The following is a 20,479-nucleotide window of genomic DNA, read 5'->3' as shown; positions in this document are numbered from 1 at the left end:
TTAGAAAGGGTCAGACAAGGGAACACAAGCCAATCTACATAGGGGATCAGAAGTGGAGAGAGTGAGCAATTTCAAATTCCTGGGTATCAATATCTCTGAGGATCTAATCTGGACACAACATATTGATGCAGCTGTAAATAAGGTAAGCCAACAGGTAAATTTCATTAGGTATTTGAGGAAATTTGCTTTGTCAACTAAACACTTCAAAACTTCTACTAATGTACCATGGAGAGCATTCTGACTGGCTGCATCACCTTCTGGTATTTGGGGGGGGGGGGGAGGAAGAGATGCGCACAAGATGGAAAGATCAAAGTAAGTTGCTGAAACTTGTAAAATTAGCCAGCTCTATCATGGGTATCAGCCTCTATGGTATCCAAGACATCTTCAAGGATCGGAAGGTGGCATCCATCAAAAACAATCCCCACTACTGTCAGGAAGGAGGTACAGAAGCCCCCGTGATTGAGGAACAGCTTCTTCCCCTCTGCCATCCTATTTCTAAATAGACACTGAATACATGAACAATACATCACTACTCCTTTATTTGTTATTTTGCTCTACTAATTTTAACTTAACTATTTAGTAGACATATATATACTTAATGTTACTCAGTTTTTTTCTCTATATTTATCATGTGATTCACTGTACAGGTGTCCCCCGGTTTTTGAACGTTCGCTTTACGAAACCTTACTGTTACAAAAGACCTACATTAGTACCCTGTTTTCACTTTCAGAAGGTGCTTTCACTGTTAAGAAAAAAATTTAGCACGCAATAAAAGGCAGCGCACGCCCCGAGCAGCCGCTCTCCCCCAGATTCGGAACTGCTTTGCTTTAGCACGTGCCTGTGAGCGGTAGTTTGCAAGGTGAGTTCTATGGTATCGGAAAAGCCTGAAAGAGCTCGTAAGGGTGTTACACTTATGGTAAAACTAGACATAATTAAGCGTTTCGATCGTGGTGAACGAAGTAAGGACAATGTGAGTTTGGCTTGTGGAAGCTGATGAACATGATGTTGAAGAGGTTTTGGCATCCCATGACCAAGAACTGACAGATGAAGAGCTGATGCAATTGTAAGAAAAAAGGATAACAATCGAAATCGAATGAGTAATGATAAAGTACAACTTTAATTTTGAAAGGGTACGTCGGTTTAGGAGATATTTGCAGGATGGTTTAAGTCCTTATTAAAGAACTGTGTGATAGAAAAATGCACGAGGCTCAGCAGTCAAGCAAGCCTTCCACATCAGCCACAGCAGATGACGAACCTCGACCTTCGACATCAAGCAGACAACGAGATGACACCCTAGTGCCCCACCACCCCAACCCCTAGGCCACGGACAGATACCGATTCGCGGAGAATGCAACGGTAGCCAGGAGGCACACAGCACACCTTTAAGAAAAAAGCCGAAATAAACATGCTAATTAATTAGGTGCTGCCGACAGGTAATTGTCGGCCCAGATCAGAGACGACGCAATCGGAAATCGGCACTGATCTGGGCCGCCAATTACGGGTTGGGCGGCACCTAATTAATTAGCTTGTTTATTTCAGCTTTTTTCTTAAAGATGTGCTGGGTGCATTCCGGCCACCGCTGCATTCCTGCATGCTTCGCAGCAATGTATCGCTTGGCAGCCTGGAGGGTGGGGGCCACTGCACCATCCAACCTGCGACGACTCAGTCTAACACACCATCATCAGTGTGCTCAGCAAGCTATCTTCCCGATTCCCATAAGTGATACTACACTGTACATACATTATTTCTACTTTATATAGGCTGTGTATTTTTACGTGTTATTTGGTATGATTTGGCAGCTTCATAGCTTAAAGGTTACTGGAGAGAGTGTTCTTGCCAACAGCGCTTGCGTGAGATTTTCTGCCAACGGTGCTTGCATGAGATTTTCGCTATGGAGAACAGTTCAGTAATGATTGTGAAAAAGTATTTCTACTTTATATAGGCTGTGTATTTATCATATCATTCCTGCTTTTACTATATGTTACTATTATTTTAGGTTTTATGTGTTATTTGGAATGATTTGGTAGGTTATTTTTGGGTCTGTAAACGCTCACAAAATTTTCCCATATAAATAAATGGTAATTGCTTCTTCACTTTACAACATTTCGGCTTATGAACCATTTCATAGGAATGCTCTGCCTTCGGATGGCGGGGGGGGGGGGGCTTTACTGTTGCCGTAAAGTTAAATTTCATGGCATATGCCGGTGATGTTAAATCTGCTTCGATAGCAACTTTAACTTCCCTAATATTGATTGGCACCTTCTTAATGAAAAAGGTTTAAATGGGGAGGAATTTGTTAGGCATGTCCAGGAAGGGTTCCTGACATGTAACTAGATGAGAGGTCAGACTGGATCCAGTACTAGGCAATGAACACAGGGATAGGAGCTGATGATATGGGAAGTATCTAATTGGGGAGGGAGAATTATGATACTACACGGTTCAAGATTAACTGGGAAAGTATGCAAAGGAATGGCAGATGGAAATTAACTCAGGCAAATTTGAAATGATGCATTTTGGGAAATTAAACTAGTCTAGGACATACATAGTGAATAGCAGGGCCCTGGGAGGTGTTGCAGAACAGAAAGACCTAAGGTCACAAGTGTACATAGTTTCCTGAATGTTGTAACATAGGAGATAGGGTGGTGAAGGCAACTGGAGAAATATGTTCAAGAACTGGGGCCTCATTTTATAGCTGTACCAAGTCCACACTTGGAATACAGTGAGCTAATCTAGATGCCATACAAGAGAATGGATATGATTCAGCTGGAGAGAATGCAAAAAAGAATGACAAGGATGCTGTTAAGACTAGAGGACTTGAATTACAAGGATAGACAAGACAGGGTGGGCCTGTTTTCCTAGGAGCAAAGGAGACCGAGAGGGGACCTTTCAGATATGTATGAAATTGTGAGGGGCATAGATACAGTGGATGGTTAAGGCCTTTTTCGCAGGACTCCTCAGATTCCCTTTAAATCTTTTCCCTCTCACTTTAAACTTCTGCCTTATCCTTGGAAAAAAGCATTCACCTTAACTATATCCACATGATTTTCTAAACCTCTGCAAGGCCACCCCACAGCCTGCTTTGCTCCAGAGAACATAGTTCCAACCAATCCAGTCTCTCTTCCCTGCACCCTCTTTAACCTAATCATATCCTTCCTATCACCATACATTGATACATTGATGTATGGTGATATCCAAAAAGAAGGAGAATACTATCTGCAGGCTGAGAATAAACGGGAAAGACATAAAACAAGTACAGAACTTTTGCTACTTAGGAAGCTCGGTGACATCAGATGGCAGGTGCAACACGGATATCAAAAGAAGAATAGGGATGGCAAAAGACACCTTATGAGAATGAAGAGTATACTCACCACTACTAAACTAGGCTTGACAACCCGCCTCAGAGTACTGAAATGTTACGTTTATCCAGTTATGTTATATGGCTCAGAATGTTGGACAATATCGAGCAACATGAGGAAACGAATTGAAGCAGCAGAGATGTGGTTTTTGAGGAAGATGCAAAGAATATCATGGATGAAACGAATATCTAACGAGGATGTCATGAACAGAGCAAACACAAAAAGAGAAATAATGTATGAGATCATGAAAAGGCAATGTAACTTCATTGGACATGTGATTAGGAAAGAGGAGTTAGAATGAACAGTAATTATGGGGAAGGTTGAAGGGAAGAAAGCAAGAGGAAGACAAAGACAAATGATGATGGAGACAGCAGCCAGAGAAATGGAAATGAATACCAATGAATTGATCCACTTGACCTGAAACAGGAGTGTGTGGGCCATGGCAGTCAAAGCTCAAACTGGGCATGGCAACTGATGATGATGATCCTTCCTACAGTATTCCAAATGCACTAACATTTTGTACCGCTATGATGTAATATCTTAACTCTTGAACTCAATGCCCCATCCAATGAAGTAAGAATGCTATAGTGTTTCCTCACCATCTTGGTGACTCTTCCAGGTAATTATGTACTAGTATCCCGAGGGCTCTCTGCTCTACAACACTTTCCAGTGCTTTATTATTTAAACACATGTCCTGCACTGGCTTAATTTCCCAAAATACACCAATTCGCACTTTTATGAGTTAAATTCCATCTGGCATTCCTTTACCTATTTTCCAGTTGATCTAGATCACACTGCAACGTTAAATAACTTTTATTGTTGTCCACACCACCACTAATTTTGGCATCATCCACAAAATTACTGATCATACCATCTGTATTTCCATACAACTCATATACATGATAAACAACAAGGGACCCAGCAAAAACCTTTGCTGCATACATCTCATATCAATGCATACTTCAGCCTCCAGCTGCTCACCCTCCCCCTTGAGAATGGCTTTTGACACGAACAGCATTTGGATTTAAGTTAGCCTCCTTGACATCAAGGTTGCTTCTTCCTAAATCTTTGACCTGCCTGTGATAGATTCAACTTATGCACATGTTAGCCTACATCATCCTCCATACAGGCTTCCAAAAACACATCCATTACCTTTTAAGATCTGTGGCTCTCCACGCTCCAGCATTTCAAAATTTATTCTCATTTCCCAACTCCTCCATGGTTTATCCCACATGAGCCCATTAACTTTTTTTTACATTATTGTGTTCTCACTTTTAGCCCGGTTTCCTGTACTTTGATATCTCACTATCTACTTTCCAAAAACATCATTTTCCTTTTATTCTCACTCTAAAAATGAGAATGATAAAATGAGTCAATAGGTTTGGGAACTATTACAGCACTGAACATTTTCAATATTGAATTTAAAAGGTGCTGATTTCTTATTTTTTAGTTAATCAACAGTATTTAGCTTCAGAGGTGGCAGCAAATGTAGCTATTCAAAAACTTATCTTTGAGGTTGAGTTTGAAAGAAAAATAATGCTACCTCCCAAGAATCACCTCTGGCCAAAACTGAAACTCACAGGATTGAACTCGTTAGTTTCTGGTACATTGAATAAAGTACTGCTCCACTGTCAACAGAATTTTCCAAGGCAGTGTGCACCCAAGTTTTTTTTTGAAATATCATTTTACCCTCAATTGCCTACCATTCAGGTCAAAATTTCAAACAATGTAAAATCAAGACATTTTCATTTGCATAATGCACAGTCCTGACAATCCAGTTCTCCGCTAGTTTTGATTCAAATTGAATTATTAAATGGATCCAAATGATTTTTTTAAAATCTCCTTTGTGGAATACTGATTCACTGCTATATTTTCTTAACGTGGTAACCCAGTCTGAAGCACTTCAATCTCAAAAATATAAGTATATACGGCAACCAATAATACAACCATAATGTATATAATTCGTTTAAAATTTGTGATCTTCTGGCTATTTTGTAAAAAAAAATATTGTGATTTTAGAATAATTCTTTATATTCATTTACTTAATGCAAGACATCACTGCTGAAGTCAACACTTACTGTGCATGTCTAATTTTTATTAGGGAAGTAGTTTCAGGACTTGAATCCAACAATACATTTCCAAACTAATATCCAATCATATAAACCAAAACATCTGTGGTTTTTAGTTCCCAAATAGTAGTAGAGATTGTTTCACCATTTAAAATAAAATCAAAACTGATTTTACGCTTCATCCACTTTCACATCCTGATCCCCATATCCTTTGATGCCCTTAGCACCTTGAATATCTGTTTCATTCAACCTTTGACCCTGAGTAAGCAAAGCATATGCAGTCCTGAGGTTAAAATTCCAAAGATTTACAAACAAGTAAAGAAATCTTTCCTTACTTCAGTCCTAAATGATGATATTCTTATCTTAATACTATGATTCAGAGTCCTATACTCTCCATCCCGAAAAATAACAGCTGCTCAGTATTTACCTTGTCAAATCCCCCTTACAATCTCGTGTGTTTCAATAAGTCATCTCTTTTAAATTCCTGTAAGCACAGGCCAATTTTACTCTCAAAATCTAGTAAACACACTCAAAACTGCTTCTAACGAAGAATATTCTTTCTTAGGTAGAGATCAAACTGCACAATTTTAGCAGGTCACAATACTGTACAAATACAACCAAGATCAACATAGTTTACCTCATTACTGTGACTATTGCACCAGCACCCGAAACCATTTAAATACTGCTTTTATTCTTTTTACTGTTAAATGGCATATCATATTTATTCCATTTATAGTTTCTCAATCATTCTTTCAACCTACATTTTTTTTAAAAAAACTTTTGTCTATATAGCTTTGCACATGTGGCTTTGTGTTCAAGTTTAATTGTCATTTAACCATACACATGAATACAGCCAAATGAAACAGCTTTATTTTATCCAAATAATTTTTCTTTTTTTTCCGGTGTGTGCCTGTGTGCATGCGAGTCTATGCGTGTGCGTCTGCGTGCATCCGTGATGATGTCTTTTTCATGGCTTTTACAAGGTGCAGAGAGAGAGAGAGAGGCTGTGTGGCACGCCACTCCTCACACAGACAGTTTCGCAGTATTTTTCCCTTTTATTTTACGAGGTCGAGTTGCAATCTTGAACCTGGCAGATGGAAAGTGTACTCGGGAGCGGACACGACTGGTTTCGAACCCGGGAACCTCCGCTCCCGGGTCCGGCACCAATGTCATTGCGCCACCAGCCGGCCCCCAAATAATTTTTCTAAAATCATGAAAACTCAAGGACACAGTATTCAACTCTAATATAAAAAATAGAAACAGTTGTAGACTAACTGACCCTTCAAGAAACTTCTGCCATTCGGCAAGATCATGGCTGATGATCTTCCTCAGTGCTATTTTCTTGTGAGCTGGAGGTGTATCTCATTGTCACAACAAACGATGGAGGAGAAATTATACAATGATCACAGCTGGGACTGGATGCACTTGTAGGAGGTTTGGCTTGCTGGGAAGTAGTAGCAGTCTAATGTTGACTTCAATCCTATTAAATAAATCCATCAGCTTCTTGCACTTGCTGTGGAACAATGAGTATGTACGCTAAGCAAAAGGAATACTGCTTTACACATCTGGCTCTGTTCAAGACTTTGACAACTGCTAAAACACCAAATCAAAGATAAAAGTAGCAACTCTGTACGTAAGAATATTACTTGCGATGGAGATAACCAATCTACCCTAAAACTATACATAACCTCCAAACACCTGAATGAAAAAGGGAATGAATCAAAAATAAATGGCATTTCTGACGAAGGACTGTAGAAACATGAATTGAATAGAAAAGTTTTAAGTTCCTTTCAAAACATGTCAGGTTCTTCGCCTAGATTATACTTCGAAAACTTGGCCAGAGAAGAGCAACTATCAGATGGTAAATGCAGTATAAACTAATTACCCAACAAACTAATGCCAAGTAAAATCAGCAGTTTGCAATCATGGGTTAAAAATAAGGAATAACCATAATTTATCCAATTGCTTCCTGTTAAAATTAAATTCTAATAATGATCATTCTAAACTCATTGCTAAAATTCTACTTTGCCCTGCTGTTCACTGGAATCATTCATAATCACTTGCATGCTTCCAATCCTTCAGACAATACTCCTGCTGCTCTGTTCACAGCAATTCAATTCATTCTGTCCTATCAAGCACACTGACTTCAGTAAAGCCTTTGGCAAGGTTCCACGAGACAGAGACAAAAAGTCAGAGACACAGCGTCCAAGGCAAGTTGTTAAATTGGAGCCAAATTTGACTTGGCGGTAAAATGTGATAATGGTGGTTTGCTTTTGTGCTTGGAAACCTATGATTAGTGGTGTACCAGAGGGACTGGTGCTAAGATGCTTATTATTCATTTTATGTACTAACAATCTGGATATGAATGTAGAAGATCAGATTACCAACTTTACAGATGACATGAAATTAGTGATGTCGTTGACTGTGAAGATAGTCATAGTCTTATAGAATGATGCAAGATGGACAGAGAATGGCAGATGGAATTCAATCCTGCTAAGTGCAGTTTGGGAAGACGAAGAAAGATAGGTCAAACACAATGAATGGTAGAGCCATTGGATGTATTGAGGAAGCAAGGAATCTTGAAGCACAAGTCCACAGATCATTGAATGTGAATGACAGCTGGGTCAATTGATAAAGAAGGTATATAGGATACTTGTTTTCATTAGCCTTAGAATACAGGAGTAGGGAAATTCATAGACCCACCTTGTCCATGCTCTTATGTTTATGATGTTTATCTATTCTAATCACATTTACCCACATTTGGCCCATGTTCGTTTGCACATTTCCTACCCAAGTGCTATTCAGACAGCATTTTAAATGCTTTAATTCTGTCTGCCTCCACTACCGCCTCTGGTAGCTCACATCAGATATTCATCATTATGCTTTTGTTTATTCATTCAAGGATAGTAGGCTTCACAGACTGAGTCAGCATTAATTGCCAATTTTTAAGTTGCATTTGAAAAGATGATGAGCTGCCATCTTGAACACTGCTGTCCTTGAGGTCTCGGTATACACAAATTGCTGTTACATAGAGATTTTGACCTAATGATGGTAAAGGAACAGGGATTTGCTTCCAAGTCAGGAAGGTATGTAGCTCAGAGGAAAGCTTCATGGTGGCAGTGCTCCATGCTTTTACTATCCCTGTCCTTCCTCACTGATTGAGGTTGTGGGCTTGGAAGGTGCTATCTACCAAGTGAAATGCTGCTACTATGTATTGATGGTCAAGAACACAGCACAGAAACATAGTGATTAGCACAACATTTTACAATACCACCAACCCTAATTCATTTCCTGCCACTGTCTGTAAGGAGTTTGGATGTTCTCCCTGTGTGCGTATGGATTTCCCAGGTGCTCCAGTTTCTTCCCATAGTCTAAAGATGTACCAGTTGATAGACTAATTGGTCATTGTAAATTGCCCTGTAATTCGGCTAGGATTAAATCATTGGGTTGCTGGGCGGCATAGCTCAAAGGACCAGAAAGGCCTATTTTGTGCGATATCGCAGTAAAATTAAAGCAAACAAAGAAAAACTTACCCTTTAGACCTCTTAAAAAATGTTCTCACTTCTCACCTTAAACTGGAGCCTTCTAGTTCTAGACACCCCTGCCCTGGGTTAAAATTGTGAGTAAATATCCAAACTATGCCCCTCAATTTTATGAATCTCTATAATGGTCACCCCTCAGACTCTTATGTTCAAGCAAGAATAAATCCAGCCTATCCAATTTCTCCTAACAATTGCTATCCATTCTAGGTAATGACTTGGTGGAACTTCTGCATTCTCTATATTGCTACCACATTCTTCCTCCTATGGTAAAACATAAAACATTGGTGTAAAAACACAAGAAATTGCACAGATACTGGAAACCCAGAGTAACACATGCAAAATGCTGGAGGAACTCAGCAGGTCAGCTAGCATGAATGAACAGTTCATATATCAGGCCAAGACCCTTCATCAGAACTGATGTAATCAGTTGGCAATGTTGGTAATAAGAACATAGCAGAGGTTTCTAAAACCAGAAGGCATAGTTTAGAATAACACACAAGAGGTTTCATCCAAATAATTTCATCCAAAGAGTGGTTAGAGGTACGAATCCTCAAAATATTTTAAAATACAAATGTGTCTTTGAATTGCCAAAGCACAGAGGCTAAAGACCAAATACTGGTAAATGGATTAGTATAAATGGGTACTTAATGGATATGAATGCACCAAAATGTTTATTTCCATCCTCTATGACTCTAACCACAAATCACCACTACACCTTGGTACCTCTTAAGTTGCTCAAGAAAGCAAACCTCCAAAAATTCCATTTCCAGGACCGCTTTGTATTTATTTGGAATATTTCTTGATGGCAGTTTTGCCAAGGACTGGCTCTCCAAATGCTATGAGGGCAGACAACATACAAATGTAGTACTGATGACATGCAGATGAGTGCAGTTCCAGCTACCCTAGAGTACAGTATCATCCAGGTCAAAGCGGCCTGGCTGACAAAGCATCCCACAAACCTCCTGCAATATTTCCTTAGCTCCGGCACACAATGGCAATAGTATAAAATGCACTGCACTTACTCACCCAGGCAAATGCAGTAGGTCTACACAAAAGAGACAATGACAATAAGTGCACAAGACTTGTTATAAAGAGGTTGGACAAACCTGGTTTGTTTTCTCTGGAGCACTAGGAGCAGAGGAACAAGCTGATACTGGTACATAAAATAATGAGGAATAATAGGGTAGATTGTCTTTCACCCTGGGTGGAAATGTCAAATACTAGAGAGCATAAACTTTAGAAATGAGATAAAGAAAATTTAAAGGAGATGTACATTTTTTTTTAAATTATGAAGATTAGTAGATATCTGAACACGCTGCCAGTGGAAGTAGATAATAGCATTGTTTAAGATGAATTTACATAGGCATAAAACCGAGGAACATACATCACGTTCAAGCAGATCGGATTAGTTTAAACTTGCATCACAATCAGCACAGGCAAATTCAGCCAAAAGGCCTGCTCCTGTGCTGCACTGTTTCACGTTTTACCACCTGCTGGTTTACTCACAAGCTGCCATTATCCTGAGTGGGACATGTATCACCAGTCCTTTAAATTTGATGGGATTAAATCCAGGAACTCCCTATCAACTGCACTGTGGGTGTATCTTCAGTGAAAGCTCTGCAGCATTTAACATGATGCTGACCTTCTATCTTCTCAACATTAAATGGAACTGGCTTGCTAGTGATGGCCACATACAGAAAATAAGTAAGGAAAAAATGATAATTTTACTTGCACAAATTATAAAATTATGACCTTGGGTATATTCTTCACTAACTTTCACAAACATCATCTCTTATGTCCTGTTCTTTTCCATCCCTCAAAACATTCCTTACAGACTATACGCATAGTTTGATACATTTCTATATAACAATAAAGGAGATAAAGTAAAATAGTCTAGTCTATTCAGAGGGATATCCAACCATGATCAGATGGTTAGTACCAATCTGGCCTACAGGGAAATGCCAACGTCCAAAATAATTAGCTGCCTGATACAATGTTAACTAAAAGAATGACATATCAAAATGAAAGCATTTTATTTCATATTGCATTTATGAGTGGTAAATACCCAATGGAAGGGCAATTTAATCCAACCTTTCAGCAAATACGCACATCAAATTCAAAAGATTTACTTAAAAGAAATGAAGTTTAATTCAATGAATCAGTAAATGTTCTAGTTTAAGTCTGCACCTGGAACATGCTCACAAATAGAATTTGCAAAAATTTACTTTCAATTGTTGAAATATAATTTGCATTCATGTACCAAGCTGGCTTGAGAATCAATTAGACATTTGCTTTACAGTTTTATAATTGCGATATATGTAGTATGGCAACTGGCACTCATTTACTTGTCAGAAATTTCAAACATTTTAGACTAAACATTAAACCCAATATTTTTAGAACAGTAAAAATTTTTTCAATTCTCTACATACATTATGTCGCTCATTCTTAATGTAATTCTAAACAGCATAAACTGGAAGGACCATGTCCACTGTATATGCAAGTCTCTAAGCAAATTGCCAACCACGACAATCCGGAGGAAGCACGAACTCAGAGTTTAAGTGAGAGAGGATGAAAATAATTTAATTACACCATATCATTTCTGCCTATTGTCTAAAAGAGAGATACTGTTCGCAGTTTACCTAGTGCTAGGTAGTTTTGTCAAAGAAGCAAAATCATGGAACCTACAATATTCAAATTAATGCCAAAGGTTAGAAGTTGGGTGTGCCCACCCAAGAAAATTACAAACATCAAGAGAATAATTTTCGAAATCTACCTAGCAAGAAACTTCAAAGTGCAAAGACGTAGGACCCAGTTACTTGGTCAGCCCCATCATTACAACAGAAGAGCTTCAAGTCAAGAAGCTTAACAGCTTGAATGTTTGCTCAGTTCACACTGGACAACCTTAGAATTTTGCATGTCAAGGCTCCAGAAGAAAGGATCTGTGAACTTTGGAACTGTGGTTTACTTTATTTTGTTTTAATTATGGATCCTAAATAACTTCATAACAATTACATGAAGTTCCAGGCTGTTTTAATATTATCGAGTGAAGTTGAATAGGCTACACTACCTCCAACTCTACAAATTACTCTATTTTGTCAATGTTCAAGTACCATCCTTATTTTTCATGAACAAAGAAGCCATGAAAAGAACAGGACTGTTTGTTACTTAGTAATGAGATGCTTTATTGTTCTCTATTCTGACACTCAACCCCTCCCAAAAAGGATAAACATCCTTCGACTTCTGTGATTGTTGTTACCTGTGAGAGGCCTGGTGAAGAGGCATGGCCTGGCGGCGTGGCGGGGAGATTTGGATGACCTTTGTTTATTTCGTGTGTTGTGTAAGCAGCAGGTCCTGCCTGTCTGGGCACCTGTGGGACCTGACAGAGACACTACATGTTAGGACAAAGTGGCATTCTCAGAACATAGCAAAATACATTATTTGCTAAAAAATGTTTGAGTGTAATGAAGATCATTGGGTATCAATGTTTGATGGAGGATCAGAACTGACAACTGGTGCTGCTTCTTATAAATCTCTGCTATTAAGATATTAAACACAGAAAAGGCAACTTAAAATTGAAATATCCACCACTTCAGAGAAAGGTTGTGTTCCTAATGCTTTGCATACGTCTAACACATCTAATTTACAATTAATTAAACTAATTTAAATAGATTCAGTGGTTAAGAATCCACAATGCAGAAAAGAGCCTTTAGTCTCTCCTTCAATGCAAAAACTGTGCTCAAATCTAAAGGTGTATTCATTTAAACACCATTACAGAACTCAGAATTATGAAGCAATCCCAAAATCAAACTTTTTCGTTCATTTTTTAAAATTAATATTAAGTTATTTTTCTTTCAGGACCAAACTCCAGACTGTAAACACTACTGTGTTTGAAGTAACTGAAAATGAGCAAGAGCTTAATTCAAAGGTTCATTTAATATCACAGAATGTATACAGCATAAAACCTGAAATTTGCACTCTTCACGGACATTCATGAAACAAGAACCCCATAGAATGATAGAAACATCAAGCCCCAAAACACCCCTCCCCCTGCACAAGCAACAGAAGCATCAACTCCCCCGATCCCGCACTCGCACCAGCAGATGCACTGACCCTCACACCATTCTTGTCCATCATCAGCATTTTTATGAATTACACAGCCAAGACATTGCAAAATACACACTCTAAGACTAATAGGATTTATTTTTATTCTTTTAGCACAGAGGTAAAATGCCAATTCAATGACAGCATAAATCTCATGGGTCATCTGCCTAACCCTTCAATTAGGCAAAGACATCACAAATAGGCCAAGAAAAAAATATAAATTACAGTAAAAGTGTGCAGTGAGTACCACAGACAAACTTTGGTCTTTTTGCTGTATGTTTTCTATTCAGGATTAAATGACAGATAAATCTAGTTCAATATTATTGATATGAAAGCATGGAACCAATAATAATTTCTACAAGAGAACAGAATACACCAGAATAACAACAAATTTAAAAATAGCAATTGTAGATATTCTCACAAATGTATGTGTTTCATTCAGTTAACATGGCAAATTGAAAGCAGATGAGGATTATATTAATAAATAAAATATTTATGCCTTGGCATTATGCAAAAATTGCTGTTTTGTCAATGATCTTGGATAATTTTCTAGGACTGACAGTTGTTCACTTCCTGGAAAGTTATGGTAATGAAGTAAATGACAAAATACAAAACATGTAATACACCCTTTTGGAAGAAATTGAAACCTAAACTGGCAGTTAGGTTTCACTGTTAATTGAGCTTTTCAATTTGTTTACAGCAAATCCTAATCACCCATCACACAGTACTGATACAAGAACCCTAAAAAATCCGAATGTAAGCTATTGTCTGCTTCAACCTGTTGATGTGCTGATTTGCCCACTGATGCGATCAAGTTAACATTTTCTATGTGGGAAGCATTAGTGGTGAAATGGGAAAAATAAAATACAAATACAAATCCCAATCAGGTGGTTACATTGGGAGTGTATCAGAAGGAAATGAGTGATTGCTGCATTCTGTGTTTCACTGAGATATGGCTCCCCACCCGCCCCCCACACTCCTTACACCATGCTCCAACCGAGGACTTCTCAATCTACCAGCTGGACCAGGAAGCAGCATCTGCTTCATGATAAACTCATCATGGTCTTGCCCCACTCTTGTTCTCCTGTCATGGAACATCTAATGATTACATTTTGTCTGTTCTAGTTACCAAGAGCTCTCTGCTGAGATACTGACTGCAGTTTACTCACCGCCAAAGGCAGATGTCACACTAGCACTCAATGGATTGAGTACAATGATTAGCAAAGTAGAAACGGCCTACCCTGACATTTTTTACATCCTTGCTGGATTTTCAATCAGGCTATCTTGAAGATAACCCTGCACAACTACCTACAGCACCAGAAGATACAACACACTTGACCAGTGCCACAATACCAAGAATGCCTACCATTCCATCCCTTGACCTCATTTCAGGAAATCTGATCACTTGCCTGCCTATAGGCAGAATGTGAAGAGCAAGGCATTAGAGGCAAGGACAATAGAGGTGGTCATGCAAGGCAGAGGAGTGGCTATAGGACTGCTTCAAGACAGTGGACCGGACCATGTTCAAGGACTCAGAGGACCTGAATGAATACACTATTGTTGTCATGGACTTATATAAAAGGCATTCACAGACAAGTGTGCTCCCAAAAAAAATCACTCAGTTTTCCCCAACCAGGAGCTCTGGATGAACCAGGAGATTTGAAATCTGTGAGGGACAAATCAATGGCATTCGGGATTGGCAATCCAGGAAAGTACAAAAGGTATGACCTCCAAAAGGCCACCTCACATGTGAAGACTAAACTTGAATCACAGAGGGAAGCCTGACAACTGTGGCAGAGCTTGAAAACCATCACCTCCTACAAAGCAAAACTAAGCAACATAAATGACAACATGTTTTTGTTCCCAGATGAGCTCAATGCCTTTTATGTTCACTTTGACCAATAGAACATGGAGGCTTTTCACGAATCCCCACAGCCTCTATTACCCTGTGAATTCTGTCTCCGGGGCTGGTGTGAGAGCATCTTTCAGGATGATGAATCCATGAAAAGCATCTGGCTCAGATGGCACAGCTGGTTGAGTACTGAAGATCTATGCTAATTAACTGGCTACAGCATTTACGGACATCTTCAGCCTCTCACTTCAGCAGTCTGAGGTATCCATCTGTTTCAAATCGGCTTCAGTTATATCGGTGTACAAGAAGAATATGGTAACCTGCCTCAATGACCATCATCCAGTAACACTTACTTCAATTCGGATTCCAACTTGCCTACCACCACAAGTCAACAGAAGATGCATTTGTCAGGATGCTTTTCATTGATTACAGATCAAGATTCAACACTACCATCTCTTTGAAACTCATCACTAAGCTCCAAGACCTAGGCCTCAACACCTCTCTGTTCAACGGGATCATCAACTTCCTAACTGGTAGATCCCAATTAGTATGGATTGGCAACAACCTTCTCCACGAGCAAATATTTCTCAGATCACCTAGACTCAGTCCACAATTGCCACCTTGAACTGACTGATGCATGTCATTTCAGCTCCCTTCCCACACCAAATTGAATGTCCTTGGTCTTCTCTAAACTAGAAGTAGAGCATCTCTCATATTCCATTAAGGTAGACTACAGCCCAATGGTATGAAGATTGAATATTCCAATTTCAGGTAACTGTCTTCCATTTTCCTTTCTCAGTCTCATCAGTCCAGCCAGAGTCTCTCTCTCTCTCTCTTTCTGTTCTTCTTTTCCATCCATCACTTGGTAGGCTAGTCTAGAAGATGAGCTGGCCAATTGGATACAAAACTGGTTTTCTGGAAGTAGCCAGAGGAGGGTCATTTTTCAGATTGGAGGCCAGAGACCAGTGGTGTGCCACAAGGAAATGAGCTGGGTCTGCTGTTAGTTGTCATCTATATAATGATTTAGATGATAATGTTGTTGCATTGGTTACTACTACTACGTCGACTCAGGCCGAGGGGGCCGGCGTCGGGCACGATAACTGACTCTCCACTTCACCCTCTCCCTCATCAGTGTGTTCAGTTCATCTACATCAGCCGCGCCGCTGTCTCCCAGGAGCATGTTGACCATGGTCTTGGGAGGGCGCCCAGGGTTCATCCTCCCATGCTTGGGCTCCCATATGATGACTAGGCTGGCAGGTAGCTCGGGGAGGCGTAGACAGTGCCCCGCTAGTTTCAGTCTTCTCACCTCGATCGCCTCAATGGTTATCAAGTTAGCAGATGACACCAAAATTAGTACCATAATGGACAGTGAAGATGGCTATTTTTATTTAACTTAGAGAGACAGCACAGAACAATCCCTCACAGCCCAACAAGCTGCACCACCCCAGCAACCACCTATTTAACTGTAGCCTAATCACAGCACAATTCACAATGACCAAATTGTGTACTAACTGGTACTGTACACCTTTGAATGGTGGGTGGATACCAGAGCACCCAGAGAAAACACAGGAAGAATGTATAAACTTTCTTACGGAGGACCTCAGAATTGAACACTGATGCCCCAAGCTGTAATAGTGTTACATTAATCGTCACACTATTGTGGTGCCCTATTAAAATTACAACAGGATCTTGAGCAACTGGCAAAGTAGGCCAAGCAATGGCAGATAGAATTTAACTTGGACAAATACAAAATGACAAGGGTGAATTAAACCAGAACAGGGCTTGCATAATAAATGCTGAAGCCCTGGAAAATATCGCTAACAGGAAGACTAGAGGTAGATGCTCATTTCCCTGAAAGTACAAGTACAGGTAAAGGTGGAGTGAAAGGTGTTTGGCATGCTTATCTTCTTCAATCAGGACACTGAGTACAAGAGCTGGGACGTCATGTTATAACTGTACAGGCTATTGTCCAAATCACACTTGAAATACTGTGTACTGGATGCCATTAAGATGGGAAGGGTATAGAAAAGATTCAGACGGATATTGCTGGGTCTGGAGGCTGGGACTATTTTCCTTGGAGTGTAGGAAGTTCTGGTGTGATCTCAGATAAAATCATAACAGGCATAGGTAAGGTGAATATTTAACAATACATTTTCACCAGGATAGGGAAGTCTAAAACTAGCCAGCAAACATTTAAGGTAGGAGAGGAAACATTTAAAACAGACATGATGAGCAAGTTTATTCAGAGGATGGTGGACACAAGGAATGAGCTGCCAATTGAAGCTCTACAGGCAGGTACAATCACAATGTTTAAACAACACTTAGACAGGCACATGATAAGCGAGACGAGGAGGGATATGGGTCAAATGCAGACAAATGGGACTAGCTCAAGGGAACAACAGACAAGTTAGGCCAAAAGGGCCTGTTTTTATGTCAATAGCCTAGACCAGTGGTCCCCAGCCACCGGGCCACGAACCGGTACCGGTCCGCAAAGCATGTGTTACCAGGCCGTGAGGAAATGATATGATTTGGCGATATGAACTGATATGAGTCAGCTGCACCTTTCCTCATTCCCTGTCACGCCCACTGTTGAACTTGAACGCGGAGACTCCATTTTGCAGCGAATGGAGTGAGATGCGTTTTCACCGCGGCTTTACTTTTTATATCTTACATTCCACTGATAGATCCGTTTAAGTTTTAAGATTCACTATTTTTACTGAAGGATTTGTGACTTAACTACGATGGCAGGAAGTTGACCCGGTATTGAATTGAGAGGCAGCAGGACCCTTCCCGAAATGGAACAAAGAAATCGGACGAACTTTCTACTTTAGAAAGAATACTCTCTTCAATACAAGATATGAAACTTGAATTTGGTTCGCTTAATACTAAGATTGATAAACTGATGGATGCTAATGGAAAGCTTGAAAAATCCATCTCTACTGTTCAAGAATCTTTGAAGAATTTGGATTTTCAATTTCAGACGGTCAAACAGACTACTCATCGAATTGAGGGGGAACATGAGTTATTCAGGCAAACTTAACGAGCAAGAATTGAAGATGTCATCTATGGAAAAGAAAATTAATGAAGTTACTTTGGAATTATCAAGAACGAAGAAAAAAATGGTTGATTTAGATAGCAGAATGCGCAGGAGGAATTTACGCATATTGGGCTTGCCTGAAAATACTGAAACCAGTGACCTGTTAAAGTTCTTTTCAGATATGCTATATTCACTTTTTAGCAAGATTCTTGAAGCGAAGCCTGTACTCGATACAGCTCGTCAAATCCCACGTTCCAAGCCCTCACCCGAATTACGTCCATGACCCTGGTACTATGCCTGCACTATTTTACAACCAAAGAAGCTATACTCCAAGAGGAAAGAAAACGGGGTAAGTTAATCTACAATGCAACAGAAATTTGTATAGTGGAGGACTTCGCTCCAGAGATTTTTGCCAAAAAAAGGAAATACCGGGAATTGATGGTTGAATTATATAAAATAAAATGTCGCCCGTCGCTCCATTATCTGGCACGTTTGTTAATTTTTCCGCCTGACTCTCAGCCACAAAAGATTAACTCTCCAGATGAAGGTTGGGAATTTATTAAGTGGTTTAAGTCTAAGTTGAATGCAACTTGAACAGGCAATTTCGAGCTGGGAGATGTTTATAGGCGCCTTGAGGAAAGTCTGTTCTACGTTTCATGGATGTCCGTACAGGACTCGGCTGATTTAATATTTTTTTCTTGCTTGCCTTAATATTAATATAGCTCTGGGTTTGATATATATATATACACACACACACATATATACACACACACACACACATACATATACACACACACACATATACATATACACACACATACACATACATACACACACAAACATATACACACACAAACATATACACACATATATACACACACAAACATACACACACATATACACACACAAACATACACACACATATACACACACAAACATATACACACATATACACACACATATATACACATATATACACACAAACATACACATATATACACACAAACATACACATATATACACACAAACATATACACATATATATACACACAAACATATACACATATATATACACACAAACATATACACATATATACACACACAAACATATACACATATATACACACAAACATATACACACATATATACACACAAACATATACACACATATATACACACAAACATATACACACATATATACACACATATATACACACATATATACACACAAACATATACACACATATATACACACACACATATATATATATATACACACACACACACACACACACATATACATACACACACACACATACTTTTCATGATTTGTAAGTTTTTTAAAAAATTTCAGTTGTAATATTATTTGCTTGGGTTCATCCTTTCTGAATACATGATTAATATACTTTAGATGAATTTAAGATGGCCGTCGCCAGCTACGTTTTAATTATTGTTAGACATAACATTACAATATTTGAAATTTGTTCATCTCTTTTATTATGTCTACAATCGGTGGTGTAAACATATAACTTTGTTAATATAGCTGCAAAATGGAGATGGGGTTAGGGTCATAGGTTAGCATGCCATCCTTCTATTCGATGGCCTTTCGGGCTTTGGGGGAGGGGGTGGGGCTATTAGAGTAGTTTTTTCCCCGACTGGGCAGTTCTGAGAGGATACATCTTGTATCAATCATGTCATCACTTCTGGTCACGTCAGCGCTTTTTTTCCCCTTTGGATCTAGTTTGCGCTTGCGCAATAGCTTTCTTTATAAAATTTAAAATTAAATCTTAAACATGGATGCTAATAAAATAAATAAAATTTCTTGGAATTTGAACGGCATGAATCATCCTATTAAGCGTAAAAAGATTTTTAAGAAATTAAAAACACTTCATGCGGATATTATTTTCACGCAAGAAACTCATGTATGGAGACAGGACGAAAATCGCTTTTTTAAATTCTGGAAAGGACCTTTATATCATTCCTCATCAATAAATAAAATTAGAGAGCTATGTATTTTTGTTAACTCTAAAATCCTTTTTGTACATTTTAATACTGTTACTGATTTGATTTGTAAGATATTTAATTGTCACTGGTTTGCTATGTGGTCAAAAGGTAGCTTTGGTGTGCACCTAACCTAGACAGTCCTGAATTTTTTAAGAAGCTGTTTTCTGCGCTCCCGAATCTAGATGAATATAAGTTGATTATGGGCGGTGACTTTAACTGCTGTCTTAACCCGTCGATTGACAGGTCATCAACTAATCCGTTGCTTCCTAATAAAGTGGCGACTTGTATTAATTCTTTTCTATCAGAATATGGTTTGGTTGATGTTTGGAGGTATAAGCATCCTAATGATAAAGATTTTTCTTTTTTTCCCCACATGTACATCATAAATATTCAAGAATTGATTTTTTATTTCTCGATGCAAGATCGTTGTATTCCGTTGCCGATTGTGCGTACAACATCATTGCGTTGTCGGATCACACACCTATGAAATTAACTTTGAGGCTTTCTGATAATATTTT

The 20,479-nt window shown here is 39.0% G+C and overlaps 1 protein-coding gene across 13 annotated transcripts in view; it reads right to left on the bottom strand.

The window, feature by feature from the left end:
- Positions 1-20,479, bottom strand: part of LOC134337823 (eukaryotic translation initiation factor 4 gamma 3-like) — a 306,969-nt gene that overhangs the window by 192,612 nt on the left and 93,878 nt on the right. For 11 of the 13 annotated variants that reach the window (XM_063033097.1, XM_063033102.1, XM_063033098.1 and 8 more), the window contains one exon: positions 12,224-12,343. The exons of the other annotated variants lie outside the window; for them this stretch is intronic. In XM_063033097.1, the coding sequence (XP_062889167.1) occupies positions 12,224-12,343 (120 nt within the window). The remainder of the gene's footprint in view (positions 1-12,223; positions 12,344-20,479) is intronic. 13 annotated transcript variants of the gene reach the window in all.

This window comes from Mobula hypostoma, chromosome 25, assembly GCF_963921235.1.
Source record: "Mobula hypostoma chromosome 25, sMobHyp1.1, whole genome shotgun sequence".
NCBI lineage: Eukaryota > Metazoa > Chordata > Chondrichthyes > Myliobatiformes > Myliobatidae > Mobula > Mobula hypostoma.
The sequence above is the reverse complement of the archived record's forward strand: the minus strand, read 5'-3'. Positions and strand labels throughout refer to the sequence as shown.